The sequence below is a fragment of the Lynx rufus genome, unplaced genomic scaffold, assembly GCF_022079265.1.
Source record: "Lynx rufus isolate CCGP_SWC_20201006 ecotype Redwood Valley unplaced genomic scaffold, mLynRuf1.p SCAF_10, whole genome shotgun sequence".
NCBI lineage: Eukaryota > Metazoa > Chordata > Mammalia > Carnivora > Felidae > Lynx > Lynx rufus.
The window spans coordinates 16499070-16522930 of NW_025814824.1; the positions used below are offsets into that span (position 1 = coordinate 16499070).

The 23861-nt window shown below is 41.8% G+C and overlaps 1 protein-coding gene across 1 annotated transcript in view; it reads left to right on the top strand.

Moving 5' to 3' along the window:
- Positions 1-436: 436 nt before the first annotated feature.
- The window catches only part of RORB (RAR related orphan receptor B), a 56796-nt gene continuing 33371 nt past the window's right edge, over positions 437-23861 (top strand). Inside the window, exons 1-4 of the mRNA XM_047096103.1 lie at positions 437-459; positions 1263-1425; positions 6690-6831; positions 15252-15653. Coding sequence (XP_046952059.1) covers positions 437-459; positions 1263-1425; positions 6690-6831; positions 15252-15653 — 730 coding nt within the window. The remainder of the gene's footprint in view (positions 460-1262; positions 1426-6689; positions 6832-15251; positions 15654-23861) is intronic.

Sequence of the window (23861 nt, forward strand, 5' to 3'; positions counted from 1 at the left end):
CGTCTCCAGTGGAGCCGAGGTGTTTGTCTCAACGATCACGAGCCACAGTCATTCCAGACGTCCTTCATTCCATTCTGCTTGCAGAAACAGCCTTTTCCTTTCACTTCAGCCCAACAGTCTTCGGAATCAACCCTAATGTCTTCATCTCCACGAAATTATTTTCTTCGTATTGAAGTCATAGGAGCCACATTTTCTATCATTTTCTCCTGGTTTTTCCATGCATTAATTTTTTTATGAATGAAATAATCTGTGTCACTAATATATCTTGTGTCAACAACTTTTATTATTTTAGCGGACGTATGGAGTGTGCTCAATAAATATTGTCACCACTGACGTACTCGAAGTAAACATCCAGCCACGTTATTTATAAAATCACACCCTTCCATTTCAGCTTTGCTTTGTTTACTTATTTAAAATACTGTTGAAATAAGGCAGCATGATAACTCTCAGTGACTTGATGTTTGAAGTGCAAAATAAGAAAACCGAAGCCACTGGTTCAAGGGATTTTTTTAGTCTAATTAATAACCAGGTCAGGTTTATTTTTTGAATGTGCTTTTTTTTTTTTTAATTTTTAAGTTTACTTGTCTATTTTGAGAGAGAGAGAGAGAGAGCAAGAGCATGTGCAAGTAGGGTAGGGGCAGAGAGAGAGAGAGAAGGAGAGAGACAGGATCCCAAGCAGGCTCCAGGCTCTGAGCTGTCAGTGCAGAGTCCGATGCGGGGCTCAAACTCACGAACCGTGAGATCATGACCTGAGCTTAAATCAAGAGTCGGACACTTAACTGACTGAGCCACCCAGGCGCCCCAATAACCGGGTCAGGTTTAAAAAGGAGAAAGCAGGGGTGCTTGGGTGGCTGAGTCGGTTGAGCGTGCGACTCTTGGTTTCGGCTCAGGTCATGATCTCATGGTTTGTGAGTTCGAGCCCCACATCAGGCTCTGCACGGACAGTGCAGAGCCTGCTTGGGATTCTCTTTCTCCCTCTCTCTATCTCTTCCACTCCCCCTCAGCCTCTCACTCTGTCTCTTTCTCTTTCTCTCTCTCTCAACAATAAATAAAACAAACATTTAAAAAAAATAAATAAATAAAAAGGAGAAAGCAGTGAAGTAAGAGTTTAGAAGACTTCCGGTCCCTGGTTATATTTTGTAGTTTTCGAAAAACAAAGCAAACCTTGGTATATGGACAGATACCTTTTCACTTAGAAGAAGATTCAGGAAGCCGGGCCAATAGTGGTGGGTGAGCCCACGCCAGGGTCTTCCAACACTCAGGTCGTGCCAGGGGGAGGTGGGGAGGGAGCCAGGCAAGCAAAAGGAAGAAGCTCAAAATGTCTGTTTTCCCCTTGCAGCACAAATTGAAGTGATACCATGCAAAATTTGTGGCGATAAGTCCTCCGGGATCCACTACGGAGTCATCACGTGCGAAGGCTGCAAGGTAGGGGGACTTTGACAGGACACTGCCAACAGCGTCTGTGTTTGCCCCAGGCATCCGTGTATGTCACCGTGCGCGTGGTGACATCTTTTTAAAGAGGGCCTGCTAAAGGATTCTTGTGCTTTCTGCTGACACTCGGGAATCTCTGCTTGGTGTGTGGGTGGGTTGGCTTCCCGTTCTTGGCCTTTCAGCTTTTTGTGATCGTCTAACTGGTCAACCGCGACTGGAAAATGGATTGTTATTTAAGAGCTTGAGTTATTCACATTTACAGAGATATAAATACTACCTCCTGCTCTCTTTTAACTGTACTGCCTTCAGTAAACTCAAGGGCATTTATTACTGTATGAAACAACCAAAGGTTAAAGATGGCAAGCCAACGGCCTATGTTTCCTTATCTGCTTACAAAAGAAGTTCAAGGTAACAGTTGCAATATGCATATGTTCATCCTTTATTCTCACATTCCAGAAAAGAAGAAGTAGAGTCGTGGAATGTTAGAAGGATACCAGATAATCTCTGAAGTAATTAAAAATTATCTGCCCCAACCTCCTCATTTTCAATGAGATAATGAAGTATAAACAAGATTATGTCATTTGGCCAACATCACTGATCTAGTTAGTGAAAAAGTATGGCCAAAAACACAGGATTTTTCATTCTTGGTCCAGCGTTCCCCTCCAAGGACATTGAACCAATCCTTCCAAAAACAACCTAATTCCTATGAGCAAGATGCTCTTAAAATACGAAGTTGAAAATAGCAGTTAACAGAGACTTAATCTGAAATAAGGGAAACTTGAAACTTCACAGTAAGTGTTTAAAATTCTTCCTTAGAAGGAAAAACAAGAGAGACTAAGTGTCAAGGGGGAAATAAGAAACAATTCCACACCTAATTTTAAAGGGCAACGTGTCACCGGAACAAAATGCAGTGTAATCTGGGAGTGAAAAGTGATATGTTGGCGAAGTTATTGATGAAAACAATCATATTTTTGATCAAAGATGCAAGCAGGGCAGGCGCCTGAGTGGCTCAGTCGGTTAAGCGTCTGACTTCAGCTCAGGTCATGATTACAGTTTGTGAGTTCGAGCCTCGCGTTGGGCTCTGTGCTGACAGCTCAGAGCCTGGAGCCTGCTTCCGATTCTGTGTCTCCCTCTCTCTCTGCCCCTGCCCCACTTGTGTTTTCTCTGTATCTCTAATAAATAATTAAAACTTTTAAATTTTTTTTAAAAAGATGCAAGCAGAAAGAATTTAATATCAGTAGACTGTGGGCACTGGCTGACTCAGTCCATAGAGCATGCGTTGTGAGTTCAAGTCCCACATTGGGTGTAGAGATTACTTAAAACATTTTTTTAATTAAAAAAAAACAAATAAGTAGCCTGAAAGAGATGTAACACGATCACAGATTCTAAGGACTAATCTTAATCCTCACAGAGTCAAACATACATGAGACAAAACATACCATAACTCTCCAGTAGTCATGCTATGAGAACACTTGACAAGGTCTTCATAATGGTCTCAAAAAGTATGAATTCTGAAATTGAAACTGAAGCAAAGAAAAGGAAAAGAAAGAAATGAAACTAAAGTGGGAAGAGGACACAGAGAAGGGAGAATAACGTGAATGTAACTCGCCCATCGACATCCTGACCTCGAAGGTGATTAGTGATAATCTATATTTGAACATCCTGAGATATTCCTTGTATTCCTCTGTTTGCTCTGCGGATCTATGATTAAGAACTGCATGTTATCCACCTTGATGCAAAGTTTTCAACTCACCAGAAGACACAATAAAGCAAAATTCCTAATCAGCAATTTTTTACCCTCCTTAGAGTAAGCTATTACTACCTCAAGGAGGTAGGCAAATAGTTTTCTTCATAAATGCTAATAATTTCGGAATCCAAACCCTCCAGAGAAAGCATTTCCACTACTGTGTTGGTTTAGTAGCTTTTTTTAAGGCCTCTGGTCTAGTTTATTAAGTACCCACCAAGCATATATATTTTTAGATCAGTGTCAAAGTGGAGATTTGTGTCATTGTGAAAGCTCTATTTGGAAAATGCCCGATTTCAAAATAGGAAGGTATGTTCCTGTTAAAAGCAAAACATTTTACACAGAAGGTTTAACTAACCTTACAAATATATTCCATAGACCAACAGCTAAAACAAGTGTGTAGGGTACGGCCATCTTTTCTATTTAAAGCAGGAAACACAATCAAAGAAATTATGCTGCTATTTTGAAGCATACTCTGAAGTTTTAGTCAAAATGACATTTTACAGGGCACTACTTTTTTTTTTTATTTCATGGAAGAACCCACATTTGTAAATATGCTGTGTTTTTCACCAACTGGAAAACTCAAGAAATTCCGTTTAGAATAAGATGTCAGTGTCAGCGCATTCGGTATCAACCTCTGAATTTTCATAATACCATTCTGAGTCAACATGAACAACCCATTTTAAATAACATCAGTTCAGCTTGCGCACTTAATTCAAATTCCTATTCATTCAATAACATTTGAAACAGAATCTCTTTTTCGTGCCAAAAACCTCATTTGCAATAATGAGCAACAGATAAGCAAGAAATGCCTCGTAATTAATGTCAAATTGGCCTTAAATTAGGCCTGTAGCTGTGACTTTAGAAGTCTTCTCTGTCAGCTCTTTTGCTAAGTGGCACTGGAGTATCCGAAGATAAAAAACCACCAATTCTTTCTTAAAATGTAAATTCCCAAGTCATCTCTCACCAAGACTGATGGGCCAAAGTTTCGCTTTCTGACACCTTTGCTGGCACAGATCTTCCTTGACTTACATGGGGTCATGTCCCTATAAACTCACTGTGAGCTGAACCTATCTTAAGTCAAAAATGCATTTAATACACTTAACCCAGTGGACATCATAGCTTCGCCTAGCCCACCTTAAATGTGCTCAGAACACTTGCTTTAGCCTACAATTGGGCAAAATCGCCTAACACAAAGCCCCTTGTATAATAAAGCATGGAATGTCTTATGTAATTTATTGAATACTGTACAGAACATGAAAACCAGAATGGCTGTGAGCGCTATCGTTCGTTGACCCCCACAATCGCTGGGCTGATTGGAAGCTGTGGCCGCAGCCCTGCCCAGCGTCACAAAAGAGCATCGTGCTGTCTCTCACTAGCCTGGGAAAAGATCCAGATTGAAAATTCGAAGTATGATTTCTACTGAATGTGTATTGCTTTCAGACCATCTGTAATGTCGAAAAATCGTAAATTGAACCATTGAAGTCAGAGACCGTTTGTATATGGAGTACGTCCTTTCAATCCCTGGCAGCTTGGATGGGATCTCTGTTTGAAAGGGCTCTGTGAATTCATTCACACTGGACAGTTGGGTATCTCATCCTGCCACCACTGGTCCGTGGGGACCAAACTAGTCCTTGTTTTGAATGGCTTGGGGCTTACAACACAAAACCAGTTGGCATTTTTTTCTCTCTTGTCCCATTTCCGAGTTACCCATTTCCGGAGTTCTTCATAAGAGTGGCAAGCTCACAGGGCACCTGGGTGACTCAGTCGGCTAAGCGTCGACTTTTGGTTTTGGCTCAGGTCATGATCTCGCAGTTTCTTGAGTTCAAGCCCTGAATCCAGCTCTGTGCTGGCAGTGCAGAGCCTGCTTGGGATTCTCTCTCTTCCTCTCTCTGCCCCTCCCCCACTCACACCATCTCTGTCTTTCTCAAAATAAATAAACTTAAAAAAAAGAAAAGAGTGGCAAGCTCTCTTTATAGTGACAGGCCATGTCTAGGAGAGCCCAAAACTAAAGGAAAATCGATGATCTTGATCCTCTTTAAACTTTTTGGGGTGTTTTGCATTAATGTTGATTCCTAATATATTGTGTTAAAATATTACTTATCCTGATTGACAGGTTTTTTGGCAATCCTTAAATTTTGCGGCCAAGATGGGTGCCTGACTAGCCACACCCTAGTCCCAGCCCTGCTCTGTCCTCCTGCTGATAATCGAGGAAACCCAGATTTTCCTCTTTAGGGTTTTCTTTTCTTTTTTTTAACGTTTTCTTTAATTTTTTTAATGTTTATTTTTTCAGAAAGAGAGAGAGAGACAGAGCATGAGAAGGGGAGGGCAGAGAGGGAGGGAGACACAGAATCTGAAGCAGGATCCAGGCTCCGAACTGTCAACACAGAGCGTGACGTGGGGCTCGAACCCACAAACTTCGAGATCGTGCCTTGAGCTAAAGTTGGATGCGTAACTGATTGAGCCACCCAGGAGCCCCCTGCCCCACCTTTAGGGTTTTCTGTAAGATAGCTAAGGCGCATGGTATCCAAAGAATTTTTTAATTAAAAAAATTTGTTTTAAGTTTATTTATTTTGAGAGAGAGAGAGAAAGCAGGAGTGGGGGAAGAGCAGAGAGTGAGGAGAGAGAGAGAATCCCAAGCAGGCCCTTCACTGTCAGTGCAGAGCCTGATGTGGGGCTCGAACTCACAAATCACGAGATCATGACCTGAGCCGAAGTCAGACAACCAACTGAGCCACCTAGCCACCCCAAAGAAATTTTTTTTAATAATTAACTCAGTTATGGATTTATTTAGAATGGTAACGTATGGTTCATGGCAGTTAACTGTGTACCAGAAAGAAACCTAACTTGCACGAAAACCTCCTACATCTCTATAGTCTATTTATTGCTTATTCTTATTGAACAGTTTATATATACCATATTTGCTTTATTTAAAAATATGGTTAATTATAAGGCACATCACTGGTTTAAAAAAAACAACCTTGCAGATGCCTTCTGGGCATATTTAAAGTTTTTCAAATGGGTAAAATGCTTCTTAGAAACCGGGAAGATATTGGCACATGCTGAACCCACCCTCCTCAGTACGGCTCTTGTGACCAATGTCCCCCACAGCACTTGACATAAGCCTGTGTTATTTTCCTCCTCAAGTTTTGTCATATTTGGCTTAGCAGTGACACTGTCCTCTGCCATTCCTTTGATGCCCGGAACCCTGTCCTGTTTTTCTTTGCAAAGAACACAGCACACAAATGTCTTTAGTAAACACTGATTAAATGAATGAATGAAAGATGCCTTCCTATCTCTGTAGATGGTACATATTTTCCCCCAGGCAAATCATCTGTAAGATATCCAAGGAGAAGTCTCCAAAAAAAGTTGTTGTTTTTTTTTATTAAACTCCATTACATTCACGGTAGAAAATATAGCAAATGTGTATGTTAATTGTCTCAAACATGTATGTTAATTATCTCCGTTTTCCTTCTTATAAATAATATCTCCCTCCCATTCTCTTTTCTTCTAGGGATTCTTCAGGAGGAGCCAACAAAACAATGCCTCTTACTCCTGCCCAAGGCAGAGAAACTGTTTAATCGACAGAACCAACAGAAACCGTTGCCAACACTGCCGACTGCAGAAGTGTCTTGCCCTCGGGATGTCGAGAGATGGTAAGACATGCCTTCCAGGTTCTTACTTAAAGGTTTTCACGTGGGGCGCTTGGGTGGCTCCGTTGGTTAAGCATCTGACCTCAGCTCAGGTTTTGGTCTTGTGGTTCATGAATTCAAGCTGTGCTGACAGCTCAGAGCCTGGAGCCTGCTTCAGATTCTGTGTCTCCCTCTCTCTTTGCCCCTCCCTTTCTGACATATTCTCCCCCCACCGCACCCCCCCCTCAAAAATAAATAAACATTGGTAAAAAAATTAAAGGCTTTCACATGGATGCTTTGCTGGAGTCTATTTAAGCCATTGGAAGGATTTTAGACAAAGGGAATTGGAGATAAAAAGACAAGAAAACGATGTGCTGGTAGAACTTCTAAAAATTTCATATTGCCCATGAAATAGGAATACAGGAAAGACTTTGCTGGAGCTCATGGAGCAAGCTGTGCTAATAAGGTTAGGTGAAAGCCACATTGGCCTAGGTTCAAAAGTTTGCATGTGCATGAGTGGTTCCTAGGATGTGAGATTTTTCAGAGCTAAAACCAGGGAACATGCCAGGCAAACCAGGACCATTTTGTCACTGGGTGAGTCTGACTAGTACCTGAGTTGCTTGGTGTGTGGAGATATTAAGCAGCAGAACCTACTTCCATAGGAAGCCCAGAAGCCCTACTATTATTGGCCATGGACTTTCTAAAGCATCATGAAAATTTCAAAAGCCATTACATAAGTCCAAGCCTTAAAAGGGCTGTGTAACTGGTGTCCTTCTCAGAATATGACCCAAATGGGTGAGCTGGGCCCCCCACTGATTTTCTTAGATTAATTAAAGAAGACAAATAAACACACACAAAGAATTTTATCTAGTGTTGCTTCCATTTTTAAGCACTCGTCTAAACTCATTATCTCCCACCCTACCCCCACCCTCTCACGCCCGACACCGGCTACAGCACTTCTGTATCAGATTGTGAGCCACCCTGAGTCCTGAGGGCACTTCTGTCTTGTTCTCACTGTATCCTCAGGATCTGGTTAAGGGCAGGCACCTAAATGTTTGTTGAATGAACCATGGCATTCTCTTTTACCTAGAGCCTGAGACAGACAGTTCCCCTGGTACTTATTCTCTTTATGTGAATCATTGTAGATTCTCTACTCCTGGTCACATTCTTCTAATGAAGTTCAAGGTAGTGTGGACAAAAGGAAGGAAGGAAGGAAGGGAGGAAGGAAGGAAGGAAGGAAGATAGGAAGAAAGGAGGGAGGGACAGAGAGATGGAGGGAGAGAGGGAGACTTCCAGATCTTAAAGAAATAGGGATAATTGGCATACACCATTTCTTGGTATATAGGGAGTTTTATGAGTTATTAAATTAAATGTGAGCCTTTTACTCATTTGGATAGAATCTGTTCTGCATAAGTCTTGATATCTAAACCTAAAAACTGCTTACTTCTTAGCTTGCATTCTCCAAATACTTATATCATAAAAGTTTACCTTTTTTTCTACTTCCCATCCCACCTAAACTTGTATTGCATAAAAGTATACCTATGAGGCAAATTGGATCCAGAAAATAAAAAGAATTTGACCTTGAGCCCTTCAGTTTAGAGGTAGCTTCTAAAACTGCAGAGATATGTTTCCAAGCTTTTCTATTAACTACCTGACTTTGTGTTTATTTGCTTTTCTAGACTTGCTAGCCATGTAAATATACTCCTAGGGTGTGTACTTTCACATAACTAAAGTGAAGAAAGTGGAAGGTAGGGATTTAGTGGTTTTAAGCACTTATTTAGTGCAATTCTACGGGAACTTTAGTTGATGATTTTGTACTTTGTTTCTGCTATATGGAGGCAGCATATTAATTGACAGTATATGAAAAACTCCACTAATTGTGCAAACAGATTGAGCCATTGGTTATTTTTCTTTGTTACTTCTTCCTACAATAAAAGGAAGTGTCTCTTTTGGAAGGGCAGATCTTTGGTCTGTGCTGGTGAACAGAATCATAGACAAGAGATGGGCTTATGGTCCAATGTCTACAAAATCTAGGAGATTGTTTGAATACCATGGCAAAAAAAAAAAAAAAGTGTGTTGGGAGGGAGGGTCATTTAATGGACAGAGCCACGATCTTTTCTCAAGGGGGAAGAAATGTAGTGTAGCATATAAACTTGCGAGTAAAAGCAATACAGTGTCTGAAGATACTGGAGATTCAGGATAATGATCCGTCTTGGTTTTAGATCCAGAGACCATTCTGAGGATGCCAGGGACATCCTCCAAAATACCTCCTGACTGTGTCTTATGTAAAACTAATGACAAGGAGAAATGCTCCAGGGTAGGAGCGGTGGTTGGAAATAAGGATAAGAGGTTCCAGCAGAAGGAAAAAAAAAAGGATTCTTCCTAAGGGAGAACAATTCTTCCTGTTACACAAGAGGAAGTTTCATCTGAACCTTGATTACAAAGAGTATTTCCTTTATACCAAATAAATTCTACTAATACCAGGGTAGCTGAATAGGTTTTATCTCCTGTTTGATATGTAATGTCTGGCCTGTGGTATTGATGGCTTAAAAATCCCTGAACTTATTGGTGATTACCTATTTGTAGTGAGGACCCAGCAATGAGAGCTGGGACTTCCCCTGCCATTAATTGATTATATTTACCTTCTACTGGTTGAGCAGGTATTTTCAAAGTGCTTTCATAGTGGTGCTAGTAGCCAAGTTCAGATGCCCTCATACCTAGCTTCTTTCCACATACACCTTGCCCACGTTCCTTCAGACACAAAGTGGCATCTTCATTTTGATAATCGCATTTGTTTTCTGTCAGGGATGCATGGCACCAAGAATGTTTATTTCACCTACGTGGCCACTGAAAAACCATGGATGGCTACTTGTAGATAGCTTGATATAACTTTTAAAATCCCTGGACTTTCATTCTGTCCTGAATTTCCACTTTGATCATGGTTTATTAGCCATGGCACATAGATGAGTGGACAAAAAAATTCAGCAGTAACAGATTTGTTCAAATTTAGTTTGGGCAGAGAATCAAAAATCAAATCCACTTGGAATATATACGTGTGTGTTTATGTGTATAAAAAGGTGAAACCGGGACACCTGAGCAGCTCAGTTGGTTAAGCGTCCGATTCTTGATTTCAGCTCAGGTCATGATCTCAGGGTCATGAGTTCAAGCCCCGCGTTGGGCTCCTCACTGGGCGTGAAGACTACTTAAAAAAAATTTTTAAAGGTGAAGACATGCATGTATTTATGTGTGAGAGCTGATAGCATGTATATGCCCATCACATATTCTCCACCATCATATTTACTTTTCTTTTTAACTGGAAGCTTCATAAATGTTAGTTGCAGGAATCTTTCAGATAAACTGTTTCCAATCGTACTACTACAAACAAACAAATAAAAACCAGAAAAATGTTTGGTGTCCGTAGGAAGATACTGAGCCCCAAAGAGAAAACATGATACTCACATTGCAATAATTGAATAGGCATCCTCCTAATGATATGTAAGTAGCTACCTTACGAGGACAGATTTCACAAATTAGGTTTCTATTTATCCAGAACAGCATTGTCCGATATCCAGAATGGTAGCCACATGTCACTATTTAAATTTAAATTAATTAGAATTAAATACAACTTAAAATTCACTTCTTCAGTCACACTAGCTGTATTTCAAGCGCTCAATAGCCCCATGTGCCTGTGGCTACCATTTTGGAAAGCATAGATGACATTCGATCATCACAGGAAGTTCTATTGGAAAAGGAGAGGGATGTGAGAGAATGTTTTGAAATTAGGAGTAAGGTTGGGTAGATTGAATCTGATCTTTTCTACAAAGCTTGGAGCACTATAAAAAAAAAAGGCACATCCTTGAAACTGAAAAAAGTTAAATTAAGACCAGTTTACTTGGGAAGCAACAAGATATGAGCATGGTGAACTTTACAGCCAGAAAATTGTGAGATACGATAATTTCCAAAATGACTACAGAAAGTCACAGATGATAGTTCTACAACTGGGCTCTCTTGAAACCAACAGCATATATCTAGTTGTCGTGTGTTGGTAAGCAGAAATCTTCAAAGAAGCAATGACTTTGTTTTACAGTTACTCCAAAAACTTCCATTCCACTTAGAATGCCACAATCCAAATAAAAATGAAAAGATCCCCGATACTTTGCATAAAATCGTTCTTTGCTAGTATGAGATCAGAGTGAGTGATAAGAGCATATCATGAGTAAATACCACCATCACTGAATATTTATAAGGCACTTGCAATGTATACAGAATCGTGCAAGTTTCTTTGAGAGCTAGCAGTTTAACAAGGGGCCTTCTCTATACTCAAGTGAAAATCATTAACAGAATGATTCAAGTCTGAGAGGGGCAAACACTTAAAACATGTGCCATTCTGATTAATGGGTAGTGGTAAGAAGAATGCTAATCCTTGAAAGTAGAACAGTAATACAGCCTTTGTTAAAAAATACCCCTATGAATACAACACATGTTTTTACAGATAGTGACAAAGGGATTCTATACATGTCAGGAAAGTTGGGTAGATTTATTTGTTCCATATACCGTAACTGTTTTCCCCAAATATGCCATTACTTTTATGATAGGAAAGGGGCACAAAACCACTAGGACATCACTGTTTCTGACATGAATGGAAAAATCTATTCTAAAATAATATTAGAGTAATTGCCAACAAAGTTCTTTATTTAGAATGAAGTCTGTTAGTTCCAAAATGTAGTGGAGCTTTAGGTCGTCTCTGAAAATATTTCAGTTTGCTCAGTGACCTGATAAGTCAATACCTTGGAAAAGGCATCACTATTCACCATTGGGTTTTCAGATGTTTACCAGGACAGAGGTCTTGACAGCCTACTGATTTGACGTTGTTTGCCTGGATTATGAGATCTATGGTCAACAGCAGATTTCTGGACCTAAAATTATTAAATGTAGAGTCTTAACTGGGTTCGCTCATTCATCAGCTGCCAGCTAGAGGTCAGTCTGTGCCTCTGCTGAGGGTAGATGGCCTTCTCTGCAAAGACCTTATCGTCTAGCAAGCTAGTGCAGGCACATCCTTTTTGTGGTAAGAGATTCAGTCACCTAAGAACTTTTGTAGCTTCTGTTTGTATCACATATGTCAGTATCTCACTGGCCCAAAGCAGGTCACATTGATGAGGTTTTTGTGGGGTGACAGTGGGGCTCATGGGGTCCAGAGCCGACAACCAAGAAAGAATTCTTGAAGATGTCTTTTGGTGCAAAAAAAGTGATTTTATTGAAGCATGGGGACAGGACCCGTGGGCAGGAAGAGCTGCCAAGGAACCAGGAGAGACTGGTTATATACTGTGGGGTTGGGGGAGGTAAAGTCCCGGGAAGTTTCCAGAGAGATTTTCATATGCTAAAGACTCACAGGTTACTGGAGGCTGAGCTGTTGTCAAGCTAAAGTTGTTTTCCCTCTAGCAAAGCATTAACATGAAGACAGTAAGGAGTTAGTTCCTGGAGAAACATTTTACTCTGCCTGCCTCAAGTATTTATCAATGCGCTGCAGGCCATAAGGAAATGGAGTTCTATATGCCATTTCCTTCAGCCTTTATTTCCCACAATCACTCTGGAGGGGTGATGGAGACCTTTAGGTCCTTCAGGACTATGATCTCTATCATTTTTTCCCCCTTTCCTTTGTTCTTGGGCAGCCAGGAGTGCCTGAGGAATATCACACATATCCCACCTGGGGGTAGGGGTTGGGGGGGGGGGGGTGTCGCCTGTCAGCTTGCCTTAAGCTCCCTCATCAACGTGACCCTGAGGCAAGTGGTGAGGCAGGGTGCCTGCCTGGAATGAAAGGGCATTGCATATTTACACCAGGAAGGTCATAGAAATAGTTAAGAGGAATCAGGGTCATTAATGAAATCAATCTACCACAAGTATATTTCACCTAACTATAGAGTGCATGGAAATCTAAAGCAAGGTTTAAATGGAAAGGGTTTTAAAAGGAGGCACTGCATTTATGTCTCCATGATAGAAGAGCCTCCTCTTCTCAGTCTTTGCTCTCTAATAGATTTTAAACAAACAAATGCAAAAGCTCTTCTACTAAAGTAACTCAGAAAGTAATCTACTTCCACCAAAATCTTAATCTACCAATAGATAGAAATTTTGTATCATCCTCAGGAGTTCTGTAACAAATTGCTGTTCTGAACCTACCTGAATGCAAAAGACAGGTTAGCAAATAAAGAATGTCGCATTCATATCTTGCTGGGGGGGGGGGGGGGGAGTCCTTCCTGAATCAAAAGTTATCATGATTTATTTTTTTTCTGATATAAAAAGTTTTTTCCCCAGAGAATTTATATTTATTTATTTATAAATTTATTTATTTAAAAATTATTATATTACATAATATATATAATATTTGTAAAGTTATAATATAAAGGTACAAAGGAATGCTTTCCCTAAAATTTACTTTAGGATTTGCCCCATGGACAAACTGGAAATATCACCGCAATTAATAAGCAAATCCATGTGTCTCTGAGAAACAGAACCTAATAAAGATAGTATCTCTACCAACAAAGTTAAACACAATGATCTAAATGATTCGAGACACTATTAAAATGACAGTAGAGGTAGAAAGGGGAGTTTGGTCTGAATTAAACAGATGAATTGTCTTCACTCAGAAAACTTACTGGATAAATCACCCCTTTGTTTTTCTATTTAGGCAGCGTCAGAATGCCTGCCTGAACATTTTTTTTTTTTTTTTTTTTTTTTACTGAGGATTAAGGAAAAACAGGAAGTTTGGGCTGCTACAAATCCAGTCCTCATATCCACAATCCAGCAGGCAGGAAAGAAGAAAACAGTGAGCCCCAACACTGAGAAGTATCTGCAGCATTTCTATTTACCTCCTCTTATCCAGAATTTAATCTCATAGCTGCACCTGGCAGTGAGGGAGGCTGGGAAATGTGGTCTCCATTCTGAACAGCCGATGCTCAGATAAAATTTGATAACTCTGCAGCCAACAGAAGGAGAAGACGAGCACTGATGGAACACGGCCAGCGGGGAGGGGGGTGGCTCTAACACAGTAGGAATCTCTTCTGTGGGCCCTCTGTGCTGGAGAGTCCTTAAGCACTTCACCATGTAGTTATTTTCAGAAATCATTCTCACGAACCCGACTAACTGAATCCAGGAACTGGACCTGTTCCTACCCTCCACTTCCTTCTTTCTACATTCCCTGGGCTTCCAAATACCAACAGGTGATGAGAACACTGTCACAAAAGAAAAGAAAATAGAAACTCAGGAGCCTCCAAGTTTGCCGTAGTCCCCACCGTTAACATGAACTGCAGGACATAGTGTTTGATGATGCAGACAAGGTGGCCTCTCACTTAAAATATTCACAGCCTAAACTGGGAGTTGACAGTTTGTGAGGGAAAATGTCGATATCCATAACAAATCAGGAGGTCAAACTCTACCAGTTAAGAAACAATGAATTCAGATCAAAGCATCCTCAGATTACTCTGTGACCTCTTAGAGACTTTTCCTCCTTTTTCCTCACGATGGCTAAGGATTTTGCCAGAAGAGAAGGGCAATATAAAACTTGGGGCTGGTAGAACAAGAAAGGAGGGGTAGCTGTGGGCTTCCTTGCTGAGTATTGGACTTAACAAGATTGCTGTTTTCCAAATATTCTTTGAATTGGATCCCAAAAGCCAGCTGAAGACAAATACTTACTTAAAATTGCGTTTATCACCCTGCCCCACAGCGTTGGTCTTACCCAACATGCTGTGTAGAAAATAGTGAGGGGGTGCCTGGGTGGCTCAGTCCGTTAAGCGTCCAACTTCGGCTCAGGTCATGATCTCTCAGTTCGTGAGTTCGAGCCCCTCATCGGGCTCTGTGCCGACAGCTCGGAGCCTGGAGCCTGCTTCGGATTCTGTGTCTCCCTCTCTCTCTGTTCCTCCCCCGCTTGTGTTTCCCTCTCTCTCTCTCGGTCTCTCACTCAAAAATAAATAAATAAACATTTATAATAAAAAGGTGAGGCATGTCCAGAGATTTAAAAAAAATGAAAATGGTGAAATAATAGGGCCCTATCCAACAATCTAGGAACCCTAATGCTTAGTAGGGGAAGCTAATATTGAATGTTGGTTGACATTTTAACAGCAGGTACTATTTGTAGTTTTTGGTTTGTGTATTTGCCCCCACACGCAAGAAAGAACCAGGAAATATGCCTTCTAACTTCATGGCCATCAGAAATAAACTTAAGTCCTGGCATTCCTTCCTAGCTCACGGTTAGCTCTCGCTCTGCTCATACACCAGCACAACACCCCTGAACGTAGCCTTTCACCAAATGTGGGGTGCGAACGCGTGGAGCCTTCCGCTATGGTGCTGGGATTTTGTGCGCTGGATGCTGAGGGGACAACCGTCCGTGACCCCTCGGATGGATCGGGAATGATAACCCCAAGTGCCCTCTTCTGCTTGTCTCTCCAACGCAGCTGTGAAGTTCGGGAGGATGTCCAAGAAGCAGAGGGACAGCCTGTACGCCGAGGTGCAGAAGCACCAGCAGCGGCTGCAGGAGCAGCGGCAGCAGCAGAGCGGGGAGGCGGAAGCCCTCGCCAGGGTCTACAGCGGCAGCATCAGCAACGGCCTGGGCAACCTGAGCAACGAGGCCGGCGGCGCCTACGCCAACGGACACGTCATCGACCTGCCCAAGTCCGAGGGCTATTACAGCGTGGATTCCGGCCAGCCGTCCCCTGATCAGTCAGGACTTGACATGACTGGAATCAAACAGATAAAGCAAGAACCTATCTATGACCTCACCTCCGTACCCAACTTGTTTACCTATAGCTCTTTCAACAACGGGCAGCTAGCACCCGGGATAACGATGACTGAAATCGGTAAGTGGCGGTCTCCTCCCCCACCTCGCTGTTGGCAATCGCGCTTTGAAGCTGCCATGGTCTTGTTTAGGCCGGGCATTTTCTCAGGTGTAGAGTCAATGACTTGCATTCGTGGCTTCTAAAGAAAAAAAAAAAATGATAATAATAAGACTGTCTGATTTAAAAAGTGCGTTGTAATAAATGGCATTGTTCTCCAGCCCCATAAAAGTTTATGTCAAGCAAAGGAGGAGAGAAGAAATTGAAAACGGAAAGACGCTATCTGTAAAGAACAGAACCTATCTGTTGGATTTGGGCTCAATTTGGCATAAACACGGGAATTTCAGCAAGAATTCTGAGTGATACTATTTAAAATAAAATAGGGAAGGGATGTAGAACGGGTATGTGATAACTGAACGAGCGGGGCTCCGATTCTTGCTCTAAGATAACTGGGGACAAACCGTAAGCAAATGGGACCTCAGTTTGCTTCTTTTCAAAGGCAGAGGGGTAGACCAGAAAGATGGCTAAGCCTCTTGTAAATCTGAATTCATGAATTCTACATGGGAATAGAGTCTGAATCACTGGCAGTGAAAAGAGGGTAGTCTGGAATGTCACGGAACATACGAGCAACAAATGAGTTACAGCGAACAGGGCTAGTCACAGGCACGATGGCATGCTTGCTTCAGCAACCTGACCCTCCTTTGGCTGCAGTGAGCTTTGATCCCTTAAGGCGTGGTCCTCAAGAGTGCCCTGTCCCTAGGTATGCGCTCTCCCAACCTGTTACAACTTTGTTTTACCCTGTTAAGCTCAGGAGTCTATTAAATGTTTAACCAGTTGAGCTCATCAACTAACTGCCATAAAAATATTGATGGTTTAACACAGCCTCCTGGGTACCGAGGCTGCATGTCTCTATCAGGCTTCATTGTGGTATTTGGGGGCTGGGGGGTGGGGAGCGAGCTCGGTCTCGGGAACCTTGGAGCAACCTCCCCCTCTCATCCTGACCTCATCCTGGCCGAGCAGAGTCCTTAAGACCCAGGCCACCTGAGTTCAAATGCTGACTCTGGCTTCTTTCAGCTGGGATGAGTTGCTGGATCCCGGCTTCCTCCTCTTTAAAAAGAGAAAAGTGTTAGTTCCTAGATCACACGGTTGTAAGTAAGAATTAAATGAGTTCATACTCACAAAGCAGAGGGATGTTGGACACTCGGCAAGTGTTCAATTGCTCTTAGCTGTTATTATTTGGATGCCAGTCACCTTCTCTGTCTAAACTGTGAGTAGGAGCCCGGAGCCTACGAGTGTTTTAAATAAAGTTGACGTGAACACATAATGAAGCACACGCCATATGTATCCTGGCTACTTCTGCCATCTGGGTGAGGAAGAAGTGATGTTACACAGTTATACAACCTGAAACGTTATTTCTCTCGTTCAGCATTTTAGCACGTGACCGTGACTGAAGAGGTGATTGACAAAGCCCCTGTAAAGACATTCACAACTGAGAGACACAGAAAACAGAACATCCGCTATCGCAACAAAAGTTCATTATTCATTATTATTGCTCCCTTTAACCTTGTTTTTTAACAATGTCACAGGCACTTCACATACATTTAATTTTTACAAACACCTTATAAGTAAAAGTAGGATTCCCATTTTACAGATGTGGACACAGAGGCTTAGAGATGTCTCATGACCTTCCCAGGGTCCTTCGGGTCCACCAGGACAGTCTGATTCCAGAGTCCTTTTGCTTATCTATTACCCTGTTACCCGCTCTGGGGTTTAATATCCACGAACTGCACTGTCAACCAATAGGGACAGTCTTTTAAGGTGGGCTCACTCAATTTCCAAGAGACATGTTAAAAAGAAAAAGAAATAGGTTCCATTTTTTCCTTAATAGCTAAGTGTCTGAGTCTGCTACTGATTTTGAACATCTGTATAAAACATAATGAGGCAAAAACTCGTCATCGTCGGGCAGTCTTCTGCCCCGTACGAAGACTTAGAAAGTCTTCCAAGAATTCAGAAAGCAGTTTCTCTGTGATTTAGAATCAGTTGGAAGTATTAGGGAAAGAGAACTACAGCCAAAGCCGTCAAGTCTGGGTACCCTTCTCCAAGTAACACTTCCTCTCTGGCCCTCAGTCTGTTTATTTATGAACTGATGTATTTGGACTACATGGTTTCAAAACGCCTCCAGATTTTCTACAAACTTCGATGCTCAGAAAAAAGCCAGCATAGATTTTTCCTAACTAGTTCTCGGTACCACTAGTCTTTAGAGTTCTCTGGATATGCTGTCAAGTTTGGAGGTTTCTTCCATCAGGCTGTCAGGCATGGAATTAGATTGTCGTGGCTGGTCTCAAATTTAGCAGGCTCCTAAGCCAAAGTGTTGACTTGGTTCTCGTTTCGTTAACACAACAACGCCATCTAGTGGACACAAACTCCTGCCATGGGTATCAAAAGTAGGTACCTTTGACGAGCGGCAGTAATGGGATACACTGTTCTTTCCTGCACCATCCAGAAAACTGCCACTCATTTCACGAAAACATTAAGTCCGCAACAGCATCGCTGGACAGAAAGGCATCGGTAGTGTGGGGTGGTGGTATGATTCTAGAGCTGAATTTTGCCTGAGTTCAAAACCGGGTGTGCCCTTTCCCATGAGCAAGTTACCTAATAGCCTCTTTGAGTCTCAGTTGTAAACCTGGAACAATAGTAGTCCCACCAGTGTGTGTTGATGAAGTGAGTTAATATTCCTAAGTTCTTAGGACGGTACCAATCAAGCATTCGCCTTATTATAATAGAAATGGTATTGCAATTTTATTCATCTCACGATAATTAATAACATTACCAGCTGTTACAGACAATATAGTTACCTTTTATTGAGCACCTACATTGTGCTGACCAACGTCCTATATTTAATTTTCATAACAATTGTATTATGCCTATTATGGAAGTATGTTTATGTCCATTTTACAGATGGAAAAAAAGGCTCAGAAGTTACAAAACTTTAAAAAAAAAGAATAATAAACATACGAGCTCAGGTCTGAGAACATCAAATGCGATTCTTTGGACCATCATATTATATGTCCTCCCACCAGACAAAGGGAGCCCCTCGCAAGTTAGTTGGCATTCCCATAGCAAAACATGCTTGGTGTTTGTTGCCTGCCTGTTGCTCTTCTTTTTTTTTTAAATTTTTTTTTTCAACGTTTATTTATTTTTGCGACAGAGAGAGACAGAGCATGAACGGGGGAGGGGCAGAGAGAGGGAGACACAGAATCGGAAACAGGCTCCAGGCTCTGAGCCATCAGCCCAGAGCCCGACGCGGGGCTCGAACTCACGGACCGCGAGATCGTGACCTGGCTGAAGTCGGACGCTCAACCGACTGCGCCACCCAGGCGCCCCTGCCTGTTGCTCTTCTAAGTGCTGCAAAGGAGTTCTCAGAGTGGGAAAGCTGACCTTCTGACCTGACTTGATTTTTTTTAATGTTGATTTTCATTTTGAGAGAGACACAGAGAGACCCTCAAGCGGGGGAGGGGCAGAGAGAGAGAGGGAGACACAGAATCTAAAGCAGGCTCCGGGCTCTGAGCTGTCAGCACAGAGCCTAATGAGAGGCTCGAACCCGTGAACTGTAAGATCATGACCCGAGCTGAAGTCAGACGCTTAACCGACTGAGCCATTCAGATTCCCCTGACCTGACTTGATTAATGAGCATCTATACTAATCTAGCTGGTGACAAGCTGTCACAGAACAAACCCTATGCAGACAAAAGAGACAATCTGATTTTAGCCACATTTTTGACTGGGTGAATTGAAGGCTGTAAGGGCGCTACAGGATTTCTGAACATCGTGCCTGGCTGTTAGAAGCCCTGGTCTGCTTCCTCTGGTTTCTGAAGGAACAGTGAACTGTGTACAAGCAGGACACTATTCTGATATTGAATTATCATAAAAACAGCTGTAAAACCAGTTTTAGGACTAGTTCATGTAGAATATGGCCTTACAGCTTGGAATTGTTTAATAAAAATACATGTTTATGAACCATCAAACAGGGGTGCCTGGGTGGCTCAGTTGGTTAAGCGTCCGACTCTTGATTTGGGCTCAGGTCGAGTTCTCACATTTGGTGAGATTGAGCCCCACGTCAGGATCTAGAATGATGGTGTAGAGCCTGCTTGGGATTCTCTCTCTCCCTCTCTCTCTTTCCCTCCCCCCCACTCTCTCTCTCAAAATAAATGAATAAATATTTTATAAAAAGCATCAAACAAGTGTATAAGCAAAAGCAGGCAGATCCCAAAAAGTAAGCTTAAGGAATATCATCAGAGTCAGGAATATCCCCCCAGAAAATCCAAACTTGTCTTTCTAAAAATGTACCAAAGAAACTACAGACTTCTTAGGTTAAGGACCTAAGACTCAATGTAAGGAGAGAAGTGTAGAAAATGCATGTTAGCCATTTTGAACCTCATAGCAATGCCTTCAAATGGGTAGTGACGAAATCATTCCATTGTGCAGATGAAGAAATTAGGGGATTTTCCTTGAACAGAGTGAGTTAAGTGGTAAAGCTTAAATTCCAACGTAGGTTACTACCTCAGACTGCCAGGCGTTCTTTCAAAAACATATTTTTGAAATGTGCCAGGCACTCACAACCAGCAGACCGTGGCTCCTGCCCTCACCGGCTACGACGTGGACATGAAGAAAAATCATTGCAATTCAGTGCGTCCTTTACTGTAAGTCCTGGGCATGATGTTACCACAAACCCTCCTGGAGGTGAGGAAGAGGGGGGTATGGCTTGCCCCAAGCCATATCTCTTATCAGAGATGGCTTCTTCCCATGGTCTTGGTAAGACAAAACAAAATGTGGATAAACAAACAAAAATATGAAACATGTCAAGAATTATACCCTTGGGTTTCTCAAAATCCCATCGGAGAAAAAGCGATGAAGTAACGCAGGGACAAAAGTAAGCTGCAAATGAATATTTAGGCAGGAGTATTAACTGGGTTTAGCTGGAATTTCACTGCAAGCTGGCATGAGGATGTGTTCTATCTTGGGTAAAATTTTGCAGTGGTTGGTGGTAGGGAGGGGATGCTGGGGAAGGAGTACCCGGCAAGCAAGCAAAGAATAAAGGGGAGACTCTTGTATGCCCTCCCCGCCGTCGCTCTCAGATGGGCTGGGGGATTCCGCAGGACTAATACTCTTAACAAAAGCCCATTTAAGTTCAAAGATGATTGATAATGTATCTGTGAGGAGCTAGACAATAAGATAGTCCAAATAACCAAACAAATGCTTTCATTTCTTTTTAATTTTTTTAAGTTTGTTGATTTGTTTGCTTGTTTTAATTTACATCCAAATTAGTTAGTATATAGTGCAACAATGATTTCAGAAGTAGGTTCCTCAGTGCCCCTTACCCATTTAGCCCATCCCCCCTCCCACAACCCCTCCACTAACCCTCCGTTTGTTCTCCATATCTCTTTTGTTCTCCATATCTCTTATGTTCTCCATATCTCTTATGTTTTGTCCCCCTCCCTATTTTCGTATTATTTTTGCTTCCCTTCCCTTATGTTCATCTGTTTTGTATCTTAAAGTCCTCATATGAAAGAAGTCATATGATATTTGTCTTTCTCTGACTAAATGCACTCAGCATAATACCCTCCAGTTCCATCCACATAGTTGCAAATGGCCAGATTTCATTCTTTTTGATTATCGAGTAATACTCCATTGTATATATATATATACCACACCTTCTAATCCATTTATCCATCGATGGACATGTGGGCTCTTTGCCTACTTTGGCTATTGTTGATAGTGCTGCTATGAACATTGGGGTGCATGTGCCCCTTCAAAACAGCATACCCGTATCCCTCGGATAAATACCTAGTATTGCAATTGCTGGGTCATAGGGTAGTTCTGATTTTTTGAGGAACCTCCATACTGTTTTCCAGAGTGGCTGCTGCACCAGTGTGCATTCCCACCAGCCGTGCAAAAGTGTTCCTCTTTCTCCTCATCCTCACCAACATCTGCTGTTGCCTGAGTTGTTCATGTTAGCCATTCTGACAGGTGTGAGGTGGTATCTCATTGTGGTTTTGTGTTGTATTTCCCTGATGATGAGTGGTGTTCAGTATTTTTTCATGTGTCGGTTGGCCATCTGGATGTCTACTTTGGAGAAGTGTCTATTCGTGTCTTTTGCCCATTTCTTCACTGGATTATTTGTTTTTTGGGTGTTGAGTTTGGTAAGTTCTTTATAAATTTTGGATACGAACCCTTTATCTGACATGTCGTTTGCAAGTACCTTCTCCCATTCCGTTGGTTGCCTTTTAGTTTTGCTGATTGTTTCCTTCGCTGTGCAGAAGCTTTTTATTTTGATGAGGTCCCAATAGTTCATTTTTGCTTTTGGTTCCCTTGCCTCTGGAGAGGTGTTGAGTAAGAAGTTGCTGCGGCCAAGATCAAAAAGGTTTTTGCCTGCTTTCTCCTCGAGGATTTTGATGGCTTCCTGTCTTACATTTAGGTCTTTCATCCATTTTGAGTTTATTTTTGTGTATGGTATAAGAAAGTGATCCCAGTTCATTCTTACGCATGTCACTGTCCAGTTTTCCCAGCACCAGTTGCTGAAGAGACTCTCTTTACCCCATTGAATATTCTTTCCTGCTTTGTCAAAGATTAGGTGGCCATACATTTGTGGGTAAGTTTATTTATTTATTTTGAGAGAGAAAGAGAGCAAGTGAGTAAGGGAGGGACAGAGAGAGAGGGAAAGGGAGAGAGAGGGACAGGGAGAGAGAGAATCCCAAGCAGGCTCTGTGCTGACAGGCCCATGTGGGGCTCGAACTCACAAACCTTGAGATTGTGACCTGAGCTGAAACTAAGAGTCAGATGTTTAACAGACCAAGCCACCCAGGTGCCCTGCAAATATGCTTTTAAAAACAGTAGGGGAAATCCATCAAGGAAGCTGTGAGACTAAGGGGATAAACTGCCTTTTACACACGTTACCTGAGTTGGCTGTTGTATTTAGTAATTTTCTGTCCAGATAAAGGCAAAGAAATATGAACTCCTTGGTCTCGCCTATATAATCTTAAATGTGGATTTAGTTTCATCTTTCTTGTGTGTTCTATTTATGGAGCCTGAAATTTTAAGCATCAAAACTAGACGTAAACCTCTTTTTTGAAAAAAGTTACCTGTTCCAGATGCTGAGTATTAATAGAGGAGAGTACAAAAAGAGAGGAGTATGAAAGTGATATAGTCCCTTCCACTACCACTTTATTCTATGAAGTCTACACAGAGACAGAGTGAATATCGCTAGTGTGTTTTATTTGGGGGATTCTATCAAGATTGCTGTTTTAATCGTTACTTATTAACACCAAGCAGGTGCTATGGTCTTAAGGCAGCACCTTTAATGACACATGCTTCTACAGATCAATCTTCTATAACTGCTTAAATCTATGTATGCATATTCACATGTATATTTAATAAATATACATTTCTCTATGCATATTTAACTACTCATTCAGATATGGTACAGGGAATAGAATTTAACTCTAGCTACATATTTCCCTCGTCCCTCTCATGGCACTGGTAGCAAAGACAGGTAGGCACGCGATTCCAGAACAACTGTCTGCTTAGTCATTGAAATGGATAAAAATAGAGTAAATGAGAAAAATGATTCGAGCAATAGGGGAAAAGGAAAATGCAGTGTTGTTTGTTTTTCCTGTCTTGCTTTTGGAGAAGACACCTTGTGAGCTTTCACTGTTCTCTAATACTTCTTGCTCCCTTCCCCAACCACAGGCCCTTTGCAGGTAGTTTAGAGACCACATTGAAATTGAGAGTCCTTACTCTACATGCTCGCCATGTGACTTTGTTCAAACTTGGTTCAGCTTTCTGAGGCTCCGTCTCTTCATCTGAAAAATCAGGTGGATTGCATATAATGACTTTGAAAAACTATGACTCTCCCACCTTGTGGTGGGAGCTTTGATCCTATGTATAGACATTCCCTTTGTTACAGCCACTTCCCAAAGAGAAGGGTAGGGTGGTGGAGAGGGGGGCTTGCTGGCAACTAGACTGTCCTGAGAGAAGCTCAAACCCTAGCCTGAGACCATGGCCAGCCCTGCCTCCTTCACAGGGAGGAAGACCTTAGGGGGTGGGATGACCCTGTCTGTGACGCAGTTAATAACCACAGTCAAACCAGAACTATGTACCAGCGTCTTCTCTCCATTCCTGCTCCTGAAAAAACAAAACAAAACAAAAACAAGAAACCAGATTAAAATGAGCATCA